At 46.9% G+C, this 16,942-nt stretch overlaps 1 protein-coding gene across 2 annotated transcripts in view; it reads left to right on the top strand.

Moving 5' to 3' along the window:
- Window positions 1–16,942, top strand: part of RGS8 (regulator of G protein signaling 8) — a 43,534-nt gene that overhangs the window by 14,533 nt on the left and 12,059 nt on the right. The window contains exons 1-4 of one of the 2 annotated variants that reach the window (XM_071565479.1): window positions 5,333–5,423; window positions 5,671–5,729; window positions 9,611–9,712; window positions 10,628–10,692. In XM_071565479.1, the coding sequence (XP_071421580.1) occupies window positions 5,337–5,423; window positions 5,671–5,729; window positions 9,611–9,712; window positions 10,628–10,692 (313 nt within the window). In that variant the 5' untranslated portion in view covers window positions 5,333–5,336. Of the gene's footprint in view, window positions 1–5,332; window positions 5,424–5,670; window positions 5,730–9,610; window positions 9,713–10,627; window positions 10,693–16,942 lie in introns of those variants that run through there. The other variant, XM_071565477.1, reaches the window with a different exon arrangement.

Here is a 16,942-nt window from a genome sequence, read left to right as displayed (position 1 = left end):
GCTCTGGGGACGTTGCCCGGGCCTTAGGGCTTGACTTGTGCAGGCTTTGGCAGAGCATCTCTATCCAGCCTGGCAGGATATGGGCACTGATTGCAGCCAGTTTCCCGAGGAGAGATCAGTGCTGGATGCAGCAGACATTTTTATGAAAGAACTACCGTCTGCTGCAGAAAGAGAACAAGCCCATCTCACTCACCTCATTTATATTTTAGTTAAGGCTGAAGCAGCAGCCTCCAGACATAAAAGACAAATCCCAGCTCACCCATGTGTCTAACTCTGTTTGTACTTCCTCCTACAAAATACCCATTCAGCTGCTCATGTGTTTAAAGTGAAGCACGTGCTCAGGTGTTTTGCTGTGGTGGGAATGACCTCCCAGTTCCACGCTGTGTATCCATACAGTGGTTAATAGCCCCAGTAAATCCTTGTTGTGGGACCTGGGTGCCCTGTAAGCCTGAGTCTTTGAAATAACAGTGATAAGAGCAGAGCAGCACAGACCTTGTCCATCGTAAATGGATTTGGGACTGCAACCCTGAGGTCTTGAGGCTGATTTTTAACATTCAACAAACAGCTAGTTTGCAGTATTCGGCTCACAAAATGCAGGTTGCTTGCAAGCACCTCGGATGATCTCTCTCAGCAGAAAATTAACCCCATGGGGCAGCAAGCCTTGCTCCCTGGCCTGTGCTGAGCATCAGATCTCAATCAAAACTTAGGAGGGACGGAGAATCTGTGGCAGGGGATCATTGTGGAGCTCTGTCTGTTGGGGTAGATCTGCCTTGGCTTCCCAGCCACACACACCGACTGTGTTACAGCCGCTGCCATATTGACAGCAGCAGCGATGCTGAAATCTGGGAGGGCTCCAAGGCTGCACAGAGCAGCTCTGTGTCAACTCCAATCCTTTCTGCCTCCCTGCTCCACACTAACAGCATCCTCTCCAATGCACACACAGAGGCACGACGCGCTTCTCTACACAGAGCTGCTCCTGGGCATGGCAGTGTGTTTCCTCAGAGAACAATTATGAAATTGTAATAAAGTGCTTTAAAGGGGAAAGTCTTCCTTTGATTCCTGTCTGCCCCTCTCAGCCCGGAGCCTCCCACCCTGCCTTGTTGTTGGTTTTGTGTCCTACCTGCCTGGAGGAATTGGGGAGGGAGTGTGGAGTGCAGGCAGGGGCCAGGAGCCATCTCGCAGTGGAAGCATCTGTTCTGCTGCGGCAATCACAATGCCCGAGAGCCACAAACATGTCCAGGAGACACTTTTATCATTGACACAGGGGAGAATTTAAATAGCTGCCATGCTCTCAAGCTAAGCCAGAGACAGAACTGTAGATCACAGTTTATGTAACTCATTTTTATTTTTAAACGTATTTCATTTTCAAGGGGAGTTTGACTTGGTGGGTGTCTCCAGTCTCCTTGTTAGCACATGTGAGGTGGTTTCTTTGATCAACCCACTATCCAGTATAGCAGCTGCTTGGTTTCCTCACCTGTCCCTGAAACTCAAGCTCTCCTTGTTTCACCTTCCAGGATTTCCTCCCTGCCTGGGCTGGTGTGGAGAATGATTTGAGGTTTAAGGTGAATAGATAAATTAACCCCTTAAAAGCATTCTGAGCTGCATCTGTGAATATTTCCTATGCTACTGGAGATCTTTTTGAGAAGGGGATATGTTCTGATGGCTCTTCACAAGTAAGAGAAGTGTGTGGTTTTGCAGTTTAGCAAATGATCTGTGTAAGTCATAATTCCTTCCTTCCAAGGAAGGCATCTTGAGCTGGGCCAAAGTGTTTTCCCCTCGACACTCAGGTAAGCTGTCAGGCAGCTTTGGCACAGTGAGCAGAGTTGGATGTCAGTTACTAACAATTACATTCCAGTTTTAATTGCTAACAGTGGTGGAGAACAGAAAGCTCTAGAGATAAATTAGTTACTCATGTGAATTCCTTTGGGGTTGGGCCCATATAGGTACCAGTCTGGATAAATTCTGAGTGACCATGGAGGAGATCAAATGACACTTTGCATTACTAGAGAGTTGCTGGGAGTGTCACTCCAGGCCAAGGGTGGCTGTTCCTTCTAGTCCTCCTGCAAAAGACCAACAGCCCCCTTGGGTTACAGCAGAAAGGGACAGTAGCTACAGGTTTGTCATTGAACCAAAGACAGGCTTTGCAGCATGCAGCTCACCTGAATTCCCAAAGGCAGGACTGCTGTGGGAGGAAACTGGCCTCGTGTAATTGGCAATTTGTGGTCACAGAGCTTACATGGAAATACAGAATGGTTTGGACTAGAAGGGACCTTAAAGCTCATCTTGTTTCAAGCCCTGCCATGGGCAGCGACACCTTCTACTACATCAGGTTGTTGAGCATCTTCTGGAGAGATCTGAGATAACAAGATCTCATGAAAACATACCAAGGAATGAATTCACTTATGGGGAGGTAGCTGCCCAATAGCATAGTAGAGTGAAGAAGCACTTTTCTTGACTCTATGGAAAATCCTCTTGGACTAGCAGGTTGTGAAACCCCACCCCTCAAACGAGCTCCTTGCAGCACTGAACCAGAAAAGAGAGATGCTGCTGTAGGCCCAAGAAAATTTGCAAAGTAAGAGCAAACACAACCCAAAGAAGTTCAAAGCCCTCGTGGCAGAGATCACTGTAAATATGACAAGGCTACAAAGTAAAAAATGAGAAATGGAAGCAACAGTGGCAGGCTCAGCATGATGTCTCGTTAAACAAAAAATAATGGCATTCTAGAGCGGCAGCAGACCCCTGAGGACACAGAACAAGAGTGAGAAGATAGGGAGAAGTCTGCTTAAATGTCAAGGTGAAGGGGTTTATTTGAGGCAAAACCACAGCCAAGTAAATGAGCCAGTCAGTGAAGGCATCCTCTGCTCTTCCAGCTCCAAATGGAGAAGGAGAGTTGGCTGCCAGCCCCAGGAGGAGCATCCCTGTACCTGGAGAAGCAAAAGCCACATGACAGCCAGCCAAAGCTGCCTTCCTGGTCTTGCTGGATGTGTCAGGCCAGCCATGCTGGAAGGCAGAGGTGTCTTCAGGTATATAATTTTATCTCTCATTTGAGTGGCAGAAACTGAGATCAATCAAAGCTGGCAGAGCTGTTTGGTCTGGAAGAAGTTTTTGGGTAAAAAACATTTAAGTGATGTTCAATGGTTAAAACACATGGAATAGCTGAGGAGGCATTGAAAACAACAGGGAGGGTGAAAAGAACCCTGAAGAGGGAGAAGATTAACATCCAGGGAACAGGCTGACAAATTCCCTTCCTTCCTCCCCAGTGACAGCCAACAATCCCAGTGCTGCACGTGTTCACTGCTTGTGTGTTTGCTGTTAGCAGGTCAGGAGGAAATTACTTTAGAGTAATTTTTGGAGAGATTTAAAATTTTGGATGAGATTCAAGCCTAATATCAAAATGAGTTATTTTATTAAAAGCATTTAAATAGAAGCTACAGAGTAGTCAGAAGCAGGAGGGCTATTTTAGAAGGAATTTGCTATAAACCTGCCGCTCAGAAGCTTTCTAAAATATTACACTATAAAAACCCCATAATTCTCTTTATCTGCAATTTAATTACATTTCCCATAGTGCCTGTGCCATAACAGTTCACTTATTCTTGTTCCATATTAACTCACACCTGCCCCAGGAAATTTTTAGAAGAAAAAAGTGTTGATATTCAGAGCCATTTGTGTATTGCTCAGGATTTCAATGAGGCCACAAAAAGGTTCTAATGATGCACTGAAAAAATAGGAATTGAGTGTCTAATAATGGTATTGGCTGTGAGATGGTAATATATAAAACTGCTGTAAAAACAGGGGGAGGAGTTGGAGCACTCTTGTGATCCATTGATCCATCCCATCTAGAATTACTGGATCAGAGTTTTTGATCTGTTTGGAACTGCAGCAAAGTCTTAAAAGTATCTGAATAATGGACCAGAATTATCTAGAGCTTTCTTGATTGAATATTTTGCTGACCTCCACCCCACAAAGTCAGTGGTGTAAATGAGATCTGAGGGAAGTCCTGGAAGTACTATGAAAACATTGTCATTCGTGACACCCTGCAGTGCCCAGAGAGAACCTGGGAGCACGGAAATATGTATTAAAACAAAATCAACACCTTAGAAGTTAAACCATTGGTGATGTTGTGTTAAATTTGGCTTGGGTTTAGGCAAGGGCTGCAGCTGACCGTTATTTAACTTGAACAAACCAGCCTTTGGGAGCAGAGGCATAAGTTGAACCTCAACCTTTGACTGTGGTGTAGAGATTTTGCCAGCCACAGCATTTTCTTCAGTGCTTGTCTTCTGATAACTGGAGACTTGAATAATCCCAGTCAGGATGACCTGGGTTTTGTGATGGAGGGTGAGAAGAAGGCAAATAATTCCTTGTCATGTTGAGCCATGAAGGAGAGAATCCAAGATGATGGAGAGCTGAGGTCATTGCTGCAGTGCTGCTAATCCCTGTGTTTTTGTAGGAGGTTTTGCAGGACTCTGTCTCTCCCCAGGCATGGTGGGGAGAGATAATGTGATAATGTGCTGTCTCAAGATATGTTTCCTGTTAGTAGCACCAGGATGCCCAGGCCAGCAGTGTTTTATCAGAGAGGAAGGTGATTAAAAATTTCCAGGCAAAAGGCTTATTTAACTGCAGTAGATTATTTATTTATTTATTTATTTGGTTTTTATTTTTACTTTTTCAGTCAATCAACTTTGTCAGGATCAAAAAGGCAATGGAGATCCCACAGCTTGAGCTTTCAATGAGCCAGTGACTCCCATCAGTGCCTGCACAGCCTGTGTGACACCCCAATGTTGTCACTGGTGGTGGAGCTGAGCCCAGAGCTGGGGGGCTGTGGTGCAGCCCCACCCCATGTCGGTGCTATGGTTGTTTTTAGACTCATTGGTTGTTGTTAGACTCACTGGGGTGCACTGGACATCCCATACACATCCCCTGGAGGATGGAGGTGGGTGTAGGAGAAAAAAATGGGACTGGAACTTATATGGTGGGGTGAGGGCACTGAGAGAAGTTGCACGGAGTGAGCAGGACTGCACACACCAGGTGAGACAAGGGGTCTGTCACATCACTGACTTGCCAGGTGCATTTTTCTTTCTGTCATCCCATGCCTGGCAATAAGGTCCTCCTTTGCTTTGTGCTACAATCTCATTTGGCCCCACTGACACCTGGGCTCCTTAATTAAACCTTCCCATCCCCTCTGTCTGTGGCAACTCCTGGTGATCTCTGATTCTGAGAACAGCAACCTTTCCAAAACCTCCGAGGAGCCGGTTAAAACGATGTAGGCGGGTACTTTATTCCAACATACCGAGGGTGACAACAACGCTTTCGCAGGCGTCCCCCCTCCCCGCCCCCAGATGCTCCCCGCCAGCCTTTGGTGTCCGCCGCCCGTGCGCGGCGGTGCCCCATCCCCGCCCGGGGACAAGCTGGGTTTGTGCTGCCAGGTGGGTGAGGCGGGGATGCGGCGGTGCGTGAGGATGCGGGGGGCTCCTCAGCAGAGCCGCTGATGAGCGCTGGGAGCCGGCTGCGCAGCCGGGCTGGGGCTGCTGGAGGGTTTGGCTGGATGCGAGAGCGGCTCTGAGCTGCGCTGCTGCTGCCCGGAGAGAGGTGGGGAGGGGAGGGGTGTCGAGGTGTGACTCTCAGCCCGAGCAGGGGGCTGTCTCTGAAGAAGGCGCTCTGCTCTCTCCCCAGAGCCTCTCTGACCACGCTGTCGGCACAGACCCACCAGCAGAGAGGACAGGTCAAAGGCAGTGAGTATCTTTATCCCTGTGTCTGTCTGTCTGCAGTGTCTCAGTGCTCGTTTTCTTCTGGCTTTCTCTGCATGTGAATGGATGGATGGTCTTAATCTCCTGAAGCCCCTGAGATCTCATGGTTTGGGTTTGTTGTTTTTATTTTTTCAACCTTTGTGCTGCTGTTTTTCTATTTGGGATGGCTTCTTTATCTTTGCTCAGGTGGTTCGATAACCTGAATGTCCTAATCACACCCCTCCCTTTGTGTCTCCCAAGGAGAAACCCCCAAAACACATCCATGAGACTGGCAATTCTCCTTGACCAGGGTCCTTTCATAGGAGGGGGAGATAGGATGAATGATGGAGTAGGAGGTAAAAACCCTCACCAAGACCTCTATTGCAATGCCTTTACCAGACACTACAGATAATATTTTAAAGTAATAACTTACTGGCTTTATTTGCAATCAGAGGAAATATTTGTGGGTATGTCAGTTGAGCAGTGGGACTGCCTTCATGGGAAATGTAGGTCTCAGCATCCATGAAGTCAGACAGACTTTGGGATTGCAGGGAAGTTGGGTGCTGCTCAGCAGTGCAGGTGGCTGCTGCGGGGGCTGGTGAGTGGGTGGGAGTGGGGGTGAGCAGAAGGTTGTTTCATAACAGTACCCCAAAAATTGGGCAGCTATAGGAGGCTGCAAGGGAGAGGATACCCTGCTCTGCTTCCAGCTTCAGAGCAGCAATGGGAAAGAGGAGCAGGGGTTGCTGGACTCTAGGAAATCATGTGCTGTGGGCCCACATGCGTGTGAGGCTGTTAATGAGGAAATTTAAAGGGGCTTAAGGAATTACAAGGATTGATTTCAGTTAAAGCGCATCGAAGCAGCCGGTCAGGGTAGGGATTAAGGGAATGCACTCAGTGGCATGTAGTGCAATCCCAGTTCCATTAATTCAGTGGGGAAGAAGCTTTGTGCATTTTTAATGTAATCAGATTTTAAGAGGGATGTTGTGTTGGGCAGCCCAAGCTCTGGGATCATCCCATGCCCTAGCAGAGCAGGGTCCTGATTCCCTGCACACCCTCTCCGCTCTTGTCAGTCCCTTGGTCTCCTCCTCAGTTGTTCCCAGTGGGCAAGACGACAGGACATGGAGGTTACCTGGAGCTTGGCCCTGTCCTGACAAATCAGAAACCTTTACCCTGTGCTCACTGTACAGTCCTGCTCTCTGTCCCCTTGGTCTCCTGGCTGGTGGATCTCACGTTCACTTCCTGTGAGATTTGTTCAACCAGTTGCCTGCATGCCAAGGCTCATGGGGACCCCACCATCCTTAGTCTCCCTTTCTCCTTTCCTCCTTCCCTCCCCTTTGCAGACTGTGCATCTCCTTGGTGGCTCCCCACAGGCTCCCACCATCCCAAAGAGGAGTTTCTTGCCTTCAGTTATTTTTGTGTGAGTGCTTGAGCCTGTGATGGTGAAAGGACTAGCATGTGCAGATGCGTGAAGTCCTCCTGTTGTTTTATTTGCAGTGCCAGCTTTTCCATGATGCCTGGCCAGTAACACCAGCCATGACCTGGAGGGACAGGGACAAGAGGTAGTTTGGCCTTCTTAGAGAGGTCAGCCTGGAGCTCTGCCCATTGAGGAGAGACCTTCAGAGGTGTTGAATGATGACTGTGATAATGCCAACTCCTGCTGCTCCGTGGTGAGCTGTGTCGCCAAACTCAGATCAATTTAGACCTGAAGCTGGACTTTACCTGCAGTCCTGGTCTTAGAAGGAAATGCTGTCTGTCCTCTGTGATCATCCCTCAACTTGGAACATCTTCCATTGAAAAACTGACCTGCGCTAGGAGGCAAGGATCCAATGGGTTGAGAACAACTGGCCCTCCTTGTTTTTGGCAAAGAGGATTCTTTGATATATTTTTAAGTGCCAGGACATGAGACAGTAAATCCCTCCTTCCTGCACTCCTGCCTCCTGCAAACAGCCCGACTGCGGTCCAAGCCAGCCAGTTAAAGGGTTAACCATAACTGGATGCCTGAATGGCTGCCTTACTGATCCCACGGAGGTAACTGGAAAGACACGATGCATCCCTCACCCCTGCCCTATCCTGTTGCTGTTTATCTCGTCCAGCAATCCCTTCAGTTCGCTGCAGTGTCCCCTTTTTCCTCCTGCCCTTCCCTTGTCTCTCCACCTCCTGCAGATGCAGTTTCTTTCCCTTTCTTTCTCCTGTGTCCTGTCTTGAAAGTCCTCACCAAGGGAAGAGTATTCCATGAGGACTACTCCTTGACCATGGCACAGCTTCTCTGCACCCATATGCTCTGATTCCCTGCTGCAGCCCCTTGATCTCAGGCATCAGAGGGAATTCTGAGCAGCATTGCGGTAACATGTATCACACCTTTTGCTGGGAAATTCGTGAGCAAACAGAGCAGGAAAAAGAAAGGCTGGGGATAGGAGGCATCAGGAAAGGTACCAGAAGGATCCTGCAGGGGACTTGGTGTCCGTTTGAGCATGGAAGGTCCAGCATGCTCAGCTGGGAATGTGACATTCCCTGTGCTGAAGTTTGGGGATTATGGAGTGCAACATCCTGGTCCCACAGCCATGGGTTTATAGTTGTAGGCTGTGCAACAATTCCCGCTACTGAAGATCTCCTGGGTTTTGTGCGTGTTAAATGCTGTGAGCTGCCTGTTCTGCACTAGGGAGACACTCAGTGCATTTAATTAACATTTAATTTGCTTTAAGATTACATTAAAATGTGCAATAATAGAAGCTCTCTAAAGGGCGGGAGGAGAAGGGGGAAACAGGAGCACTACAGATTGGCTCAGGCACTGGTGCTGAAGTGTTCTGCAAGGATTGCATATTGAAGGGAAAAAATACTGTACTCCTGCAGCCACAGAAAGTATTTGGCATCTGTTTGACATCTGGGCTTGGAGAAGCACTTTCTCCAGCTCAAAAGCTGAGAAGTGGAGACTGGGTCACTAAATCTTCCTCCCATGGTCCAGAGGAGAGAATGGCCTAGTTTGATGTCCAGGGAATCTGGTAGAAGAGATGTCCTTGGGCTGAAGAGGCAAATCACAGGCTCTGGCCTTCTAGAGCCCACGTAAACCCATTAACCAGCCCCTATATGTTTTGGAATGGAGATGATGCCAGTCCCGTACGATGCATGCATGTGTTCAGTTCCCCTCTCCCTTTGTGCTCCTCCCCATCCCGGATTATGTAATGAAGGATGCTGCGGCTGCTGTCCCAGGAAGGGGCTGGCAAGGACGTGAGGGGCTGGCGGAGGACCGAAGGCTCTGGGGCTGGTTTGAAATTCAGAGGAAAAAAAGCAATAAAGCCATTTTCTGCCTGGGTAAGCGTGTCAGGGAAGAGGCAGTTTTATCCTGCTTATGTAACCCTGAATCTAAATGAGCCACTTGGGATCGATCCTGGCCGGGGACTTGCAGCTCTGCAGCACAGGCTCACCTTGCAGGTGCCTTACTCCCACTTTTCTTCTTCCAGCCCCCTCCTGTCCTCCAGCCCTGGGATTTGTACTGTTTCTGGTGCTGCTGGAACATGGTGACTGATTCTTGTATTGCTGTCCATTGCTTTCCTCCCACACCTGACCAGAGCAGGATTTTCCAAGAAACCATCCCAAAGCGCAGCCTTTAAAAGCCCTTTTGCTATTCAGAACAGTTGAATGACTGGTGTGGGTGAGCCTTCAGCTACACTGGTGCTGTGTCCATCCTTGGCATCTGCCTGGCATCCTACTGGAGATGGGTCCCTCCCACAGATGAGGGAGTCGAGGACACAGGTCTGATGAGGCACAGAGCCACTGGGTTTGTTTGTTTTTTTGTTTTGTTTTGTTTCTGCCACTTTGGCTAGACTGATAATCATCGTCTTCTTTGGTTTTCCCCTGCTAACACCCCTGCTCCCTCACACCGACCACAGGAACAGAGGGATGAGGACTCGCCTGGGCTGCCTGTCTCACAAATCAGACTCATATAATGATTTCACAGCTATTCTTCCGGACAAGCCCAACCGGGCTTTGAAGTGAGTATAGCTGCAGCATCCCTCCCCAACCCATATCTGTCCTTCCCCCCTCCCTGCCCACCACCCTCTCCAGTATTGTCTTCCTTTTGTTGTGCTTTGTATAAGCTGTGACTGGTTCTTTTAGCCACAAGGACGGAGGAAAACAAAACGGCACCAGCAGGACCAGCTTCAGGAAATACCTGGATCATTGACAGTTCTCCCATGAGACAGGACATGTGCACAGTCCCCACTGCTGTATGTGGGGCATGTCTGCACCTATTTGAGGATGTAATTTACACCTCTGTCATCACAAATCAAAGCCTGAGTAGCTGCCTTGGTAAAGAGGTGATCAGCGATTTCAGGTCACAATCATCTTCAGCTGAGCCCTGTTACTAAACAGTGCCAAAATTTGGATGATAGTTTGCACCATGCTTGAGGTAGATGCTTCAGACCATCCTGAGTCCTGACTTGAGATGAGATGGGACTCATCTGATCACAAGTCACTGCTTACACCTGAGCTAAGATCTAATCTTCGCCTGAAAGACAAGCAAGAGAAATAAATATTTCTGCAGCGATGGGTTTCATTTCACTTGACTTTTGGCTTTTACAATGTAAATGTCTGCTTCTGAGCTTGTTCTCTGGGCCTCTGCTTAGAGTCAATAAGGAAAAATTTGGGTGTGATTCTTCTGGTCTATTTTAACTGCCTGCCTGGGGATGTGAAATGAACAGGGTTGAGTCTCTGCAAGTCCCTTGGTATCTCCTCACTGGTTCTAAAGCAAGCCCAGCATCACTTGGCTCACCTGGAGACTTCTACATTGTATACCTCCAAAGTTAGGTGAGAAGAATTCCAGCCTTCCTTCATGTCCTGAACAAACAGCTCCAGAGGGGGTCAGGAGCTATGGGTTGTCTCTAACTTACCTCTTCCTTTCTTTACAGAAGACTGTCAACAGAAGAAGCAACAAGATGGGCAGACTCTTTTGATGTCCTTTTGTCCCATAAATGTGAGTAGAGATCAAATTCTACTTTTTTTTTTCCTCTTGCGACCTTAATACCTGTTGTAGTTAGGTCAAAGTACATGTTGAGGAGCAGGGCAAGGGTCCCCTGGACACCTGCTCGCTACTCAGCAGTCACCATCCTTTATAGGCAGGACTTGCCCTCTGGTTAAAAGGTTTTTGTGTGTTTCCTTCCTGGCTCTGCTCCTGATTGCAAACCAACAACTGCTAAAATCATCAGCCCAAGCCTTCTCCAGCCCCTGGGGATGGACTGAAGGCAGGACCCCAAGGCTGCAGCCCTGCAGATCGTCCTGTGGCACGTGCCTCTTGGTTCAGCCTTCCCACTCAGCCAAATGGCAGGTTCCCAGCTCACTAAATCCCACTGAGATCCATGAGGGAGCTTGTTCCCCTCTCCCTCCAGCTGCTCTCTGAGCTGCAGTGCAGCCACATTGTGTGGAAGTGCAGCCTTTGCTGGGAGAGCTGCGACACAACACCCTGCGTGGTTCAGTAACCTTGAACAGCTTGCTCTGTTGCAGAGAAATCATCCGTGGTCACCCTGAGCAGAATCTAATTTACAGTTATCAATGCAAACCTGAAAATTTCCCATCCAGAAACCTCATACCAACCTATAATAAGTGCACCTCGCTCTGTTCAATAGATCAATTGTATCAGTTCTGTTCAGCAAATATTATTCTGCTTTGCCAATGTTTTCACACTGAGAAATTATAAACAAGAAAACGAAGTTCACAGTATGGGTTCATTCATGTGTTTCTATTGGAGAATAAAATCCGAGCGAGTCAAGGTTGGAGAAAAGTCAATGTGGGCGGTGAACTGTTTTATTGCAATAAGGAGCTGTCTGGCTTGCTTAGAGATTCAGGTTTTTCTGCACTTACATCTTACATTCTAAAATATAAGTGTAGAATTATATTATTAAGAAAAGTGAAATTTTGCTGTATTTCTACTGAGTTGACAACAGTTTTGGCAGGGAATTAAGTGACAACTTTAAACAGGCTGGCTGACCAAGGCAGGAAAAGAAGTATATAATTTTAGCAGCAGTATCTGGTTGAGATCATTGCTCTTGCAGCCAATAGGGAAAAAAATATATGGTGAAGCTGGATATGGCTAAGAGGGAACATTTCTTTTGTGGAAATTCAGAACAAGAAGGGAAAAAATGCACCAAGAGACTATGGGATGCCTGGGGGATTAAGAGGGGGAGGACAGGATATTCACATTACTGTTACTATCCAAACTCAAGTCCTTGCTCCTCCCTCACTATGTAAAAGTTGAAATTTTCCTTATTAGATACAGACTGCAGCAAAAGTGCTTTGGTTAGAGAACCCAGCGAATTTATCCATCTATATCCTGACTTTATACAGATTATTCCCTCTTCAGCTGACTGCTGCAAATGCTAAATCAAACCTTAGTTCAATTATTTTGTCCAACAGCCTCCCCAAGAGTGTCTGGTTTTTATTAATAAATTAGCCTTATAGAGTGATAAATGAATTATCAGGATTTTTCCTGTCTTTGGAATGGAAAGTAATTCTGATAACTCTCTGGCACTAATGAAAAATATTCAGTTCCTAATAGCAACAGAAGGTGATCTTTAGAATTCAAATTAATCTTTTTTTATCAGCAGTCACGGTGACATTGCCTGGTGATTGGTGACAAAGAAATTTGTTGTTTAATAAACTATTTTCTAAAGGAATACATTATAACTGCTCTGCACCTGAAGTTTCTGGAATTGCCAGCTTGGCAGCCAAGGGTTATAATGATGCAAATACAAGAAGCTCTGTTGAAACAGAAATGTTATTTTAGTTACACTGGCTTAAAGGAGAAAAGAGCATATATTAATAAAATTTATTATATTGTATGAGTTGCATTTTCACTGTTAGAGATGTGCTGATATTAGACAGGTAAGGGAGCCTTTTGCCCTAGCTGGCCACAATTTGGGAGTAAAAAAAGAACCATGCCTGGCGTGCTGGCATCTGTCTGTAGTGAAGCTGCCAGCTAATATTCTGCTTTAAGTGCCAAGAGAAGGACAGAGCTGTCTCCTAATTTCTCTGTGACTGCAATATTAGCCAGGGAAAATCTGAATTCATGCTTGGGGGCATGGACTAAGCACCAGCTGGGCTCAGGGAGAATTTCCCCCGAGGCTCACAGCATCCACAGGTAGATCACTTCTGCTTGACACATCTGTCATAAACTCTGGCTTCACTAGGTGGACAGTTTATTTATTTTGGAAAGGAGATTGCTATGCTTATTTCAAGGGGTTGTGTGGTGCTTTCTGATGCAGTTATGGTGGTTTTGGGTCCCTTCCAGCCCTCCTGTTCTTTGGGGAAAATACATCTTAGAGTGCTCAAACAGAGCTCAGGAGCTGGATGTAGCATCTGAAAATGGGGAAGACCTCATAGACAATATTGCAAGGGTTTGGACAGGTACAGAAATGCTCCAAGGAGCAAGAAAGTGGTTCAGAGCTCCCTAAAAGACTCTCCAAAGTGCCAAGGTGAGCTGGTTGCCCTTGTACTCAGAGGAGGCTCACAAGGCTGCTGTATTCTGTGAGACAGGCAAACCCCTTCTTCCCCTTCCTACTTTCATGAGTATCCAAACGGTTTCTAAATGGAAGTTACCTGAACAGGCATCGTGCATTATACAGACTCTACAGAGAGTGTCATTTTGGCAGGCTGGATGGGAATTTGAGCAGCCTGCTCTAGTGGAAGATGTCCCTGCCCACAGCAGGGGGGTTGGAACTAGATAGTCTTCAAGATCCCTTCCAAACAAACCATTCTGTGACTCTATGCTCACTTTTGCCAAATATCTCATGAAATGTGATGGCCCTGTGGAGCTCCCTCCTTCTCTCTCCTCACATTGTTTTAATGAATGATCTGTGTTTGATCCTGACCTGCTGCTGTCTGGCAGCACCTTGAGTGGAGGACTGAAATCCCCTGGGATCTGAAGCAGTTGCTTGTCTGTGGAGATTCCCAGGCTGGTTAATGCCCATCTTCATAGAATGATCTGATTTGGATTAATTCCCTAGTCATTTAAAGGATAATTTGTGTTGATGTTTGCAAGAGATTGTGAGTAGGAAAGGCAGGAAGGCTCTCCCTGTTGCACCCCCACCTTCGTTTTGCGCTGGCACTGAGATCCAGCATCCCTCAGCCCTCCTGGGGTAAGCAGTGCTGAGCAGCTCCATTTCACTGACAGCCCCAGATGGATAGGTCAGTGCAATGATATCCTAATTGTTTTTGCTAATGGGTAAAGAAAATCAACTCGAAACCCTGGGGTCAGCCAGACAATCCCTATTTTACATCAAGAGCCTTGTCTGAGGTCACTGCCAGACGCAAGCACAGTGTAGCAGCGTTCCCTGGGGTCAGGGCTTCTGAGTAAGCAACAGGAGAGAGGAGTCTGATCCTGCTCTTCTCGGGGAATTGAGAGAGTAAGAGACAGATTGTATGCAGCATGTTTCCTCGAGTGCCCAGGGAGCAAAAGCAATGGCTTAAACGTGCTAGATTTTGGCATCTTTTCCCATTTTGTGCCAGAGCTACCAGGGAAGAGGAGCTCAGTGTGGTCCCCAGAGTGTGTGTGTATGCATGTGAGTAACTGAGGAGTAATCCTCCCTCTGTACCCATGCCCAGGAGGTACATCCTGGTTAGCCAGATGAGGATTTCTTTTGACAGGCTGCTGGAGAGAAATACAAGCAATAGCATGTTTCATTCTGCATCCCTTGCGGGGTTGGACACATGGCTTGTCATTTGTCCAGAATCCAGCAGGACAGTCTGTCCTCAACCCTTATCCACTTTTCAACGAAGCATCAGACACTGAGAACCTTTGCACTGAATTTTCACTTTTATTTCAAGGGTGAGTTTTTTCTCCCCTTGCTCCAGATTTTTTGTCATCTCTGTGCTCTTCTGCCTAAACTTTATTGTTGTTCTCCTAGTTCTGTTGTCTACACATTCCTCCTCTTCCTACACAGCACAGGAATATCCCAACCTACTCCTAGTTCTTTCTAAGCCAGAACAGCATTAGCATTAGCATTGTGCTGGTGACAGGCAGCTAAGATTAAACGAGGCACTGCTCAGCAGCAGTGAGAGCACGTACATGTGCGACCTTGCCTTTCCAGCCCTGACTCCAACATGCTCCATGGAGCTAATTCATTCATCCAGCAGCCACAGGGACTCTACCTTTACTCCCTACACGAAGTCTGATTGCTGATGAAGTGAAACACAGGCATTAAATAAATGATTGTTGATTGCTTTCTTACTCTGACATTGGCAGGTGCCTTGTTATTAAGCTGCCTGCCTGAGTGCTTTAGGCCACCAATCTTGGCCCTTCCTCATGCTGCTGAAGCTCACCTTAGTTAAGATCTGTCTTCTGTGTCCTGCTCACCACTTCAGTCCCTTCCTCCACAGCTCTTCTTGCTGGAAAGAATCCACTCTCTAGGTCCTGAAGAACAACATTTGAGCAGGATTTTAGGAGCACCTGAGTCTCTGTCCTCACATGGTCCTCGAACTGCCTGGCACTGCCCATTTATAAAACACAAATTCCTGTCATTGTCTGATTTCACAGGTGATCTGCAACGTCTTGGGATGGGGTAATGTACCAGCATTTGCACAATCCTTCCTGTCAATCCTCTTGCATGTTCCTCAGTCTGTTTGAATGGAGAGCAGGGCATTTTGAAGCTTCTGTTTACGCTGCAAAAGTAAAAACTCAACTGTCTTTGGCTTCTCTATGAGACTTGACACTCAGTAAAGAGCTCCATTTCTTTGCCTTCAACTTCTCTGCTCCATCAGTACTGATTTCCTCCTTTGGCTTTCAGCAAATCTCTTGAGTCAAATTCCTGAATAATTGTCCAGCAGCTCTATGCACCTCTGCCAGTACATCCTGTCCTCTTGATTGGCCATACCTTTAGGCTATGAGTTAGGGATATCTTGTGCTGCTGCATATGAAGACTTCTAATCCTGCTTTTAATTTCTATGCTTTGTCTGTAAAACATCCCTTTGGAATCACACTCCAGGATATTTGAGGAGGGGATGTTCTCCTGCTCATATCACACTTGGAAATGCTGATCATTCATGAGTGACCCTTCCTTGACAGCTTTCATGTGCAGGAGGAAATTAAAATAAACATCCAGGTCAAATTCCAGCTCAGGAGGTAGCAGTTCCCCACACCTCATTGTCCTCCTGCCCTTTCAGTCAGATTTGTCATTGTTCCATGATATACTTGTGGAGAGTGATTTACCATCCAGTCCTCTGGGCTCCCATTCCCAAACCTGGCTGTCAGGCACAGCTGTAAATGCTGGCAGGCAGTCAAGGACTGAAGAAGAAAGCCAAGGCAGCCTGGAGTCAAGGATGACCTCTCCAGCATCCAAAGCCTCTGCAAGGTCCTCACAGGTTCAGCTTCATCATTTCCAGCTCCTCGAAGGCTGTGAGGAGTGTATGACAGGAATTTATGGAAAAGCAGAGAACAGCCAGACACTATTATTTATCCATTCACTGTCTAAACTTACTTCAAGATAAAAAGATGTTGATTGACATGAGAGCAGGAGGCAGAGCACATGGAAACCTCCTGGTCCCAGGGGGGACCTGCTGCGGCTGCTCTCTGGGGCAGGGCTGAAGCAAACGCCTTTCTCTCCTTGTCAATCATGACATTCCCTTCTTTTAGCAGAAGTTATATTTTTCAGCTATTATATTTTTCAGCTACTTTTCAGATATTATATTTTTCTGATACTATATTTTGCAGAGATGATACTTCCACACAACACTAATATTCCTGAAAATGATCCTCTGTCAGTGTTGGGACTCTGGGTGGTTGTAGAGGAAAGGGTGAGGGGGAAAAAAAGACCAAGACAGAGACAGGTGAGCAAGACCTCTTCAGGGACACACAACAGAGACTGTCTAGGCATAGCAATGTGCTTTGGTGCTGGAATATTTAATGTCAAGCTGATGATATATAAAATGACATAGATCTTGAGGAACTGCAACTTTCTCCCTTTTTTGCTTTCTTCATTATGAAACCTGTCAGCCTGTCATTATATCCTCTCCTTTCCCTCCTGCAAAGACTTCCTGCTCTATTCTCCAGTCCCCCACTTGTTCCCACACAGGCCTTGTGAATTGTATAGGCATTAAGGGGGACACAGGTTTTGGAAAATGTTTTTGTGTCCCAGATTTCAGGAAGGGGGGCAGCCCTAAAACATCGCTCTCTGCCTCCATATTTATCTACCCACGGAGGTGTTCAAAGCAGCCACAGGCAGCATGATCCTGAC

The sequence above is a fragment of the Pithys albifrons genome, chromosome 10, assembly GCF_047495875.1.
Source record: "Pithys albifrons albifrons isolate INPA30051 chromosome 10, PitAlb_v1, whole genome shotgun sequence".
Classification (NCBI taxonomy): domain Eukaryota; kingdom Metazoa; phylum Chordata; class Aves; order Passeriformes; family Thamnophilidae; genus Pithys; species Pithys albifrons.
Note: the sequence above shows the minus strand (reverse complement) of the source record. Positions and strands in the feature narration are given on the sequence as shown.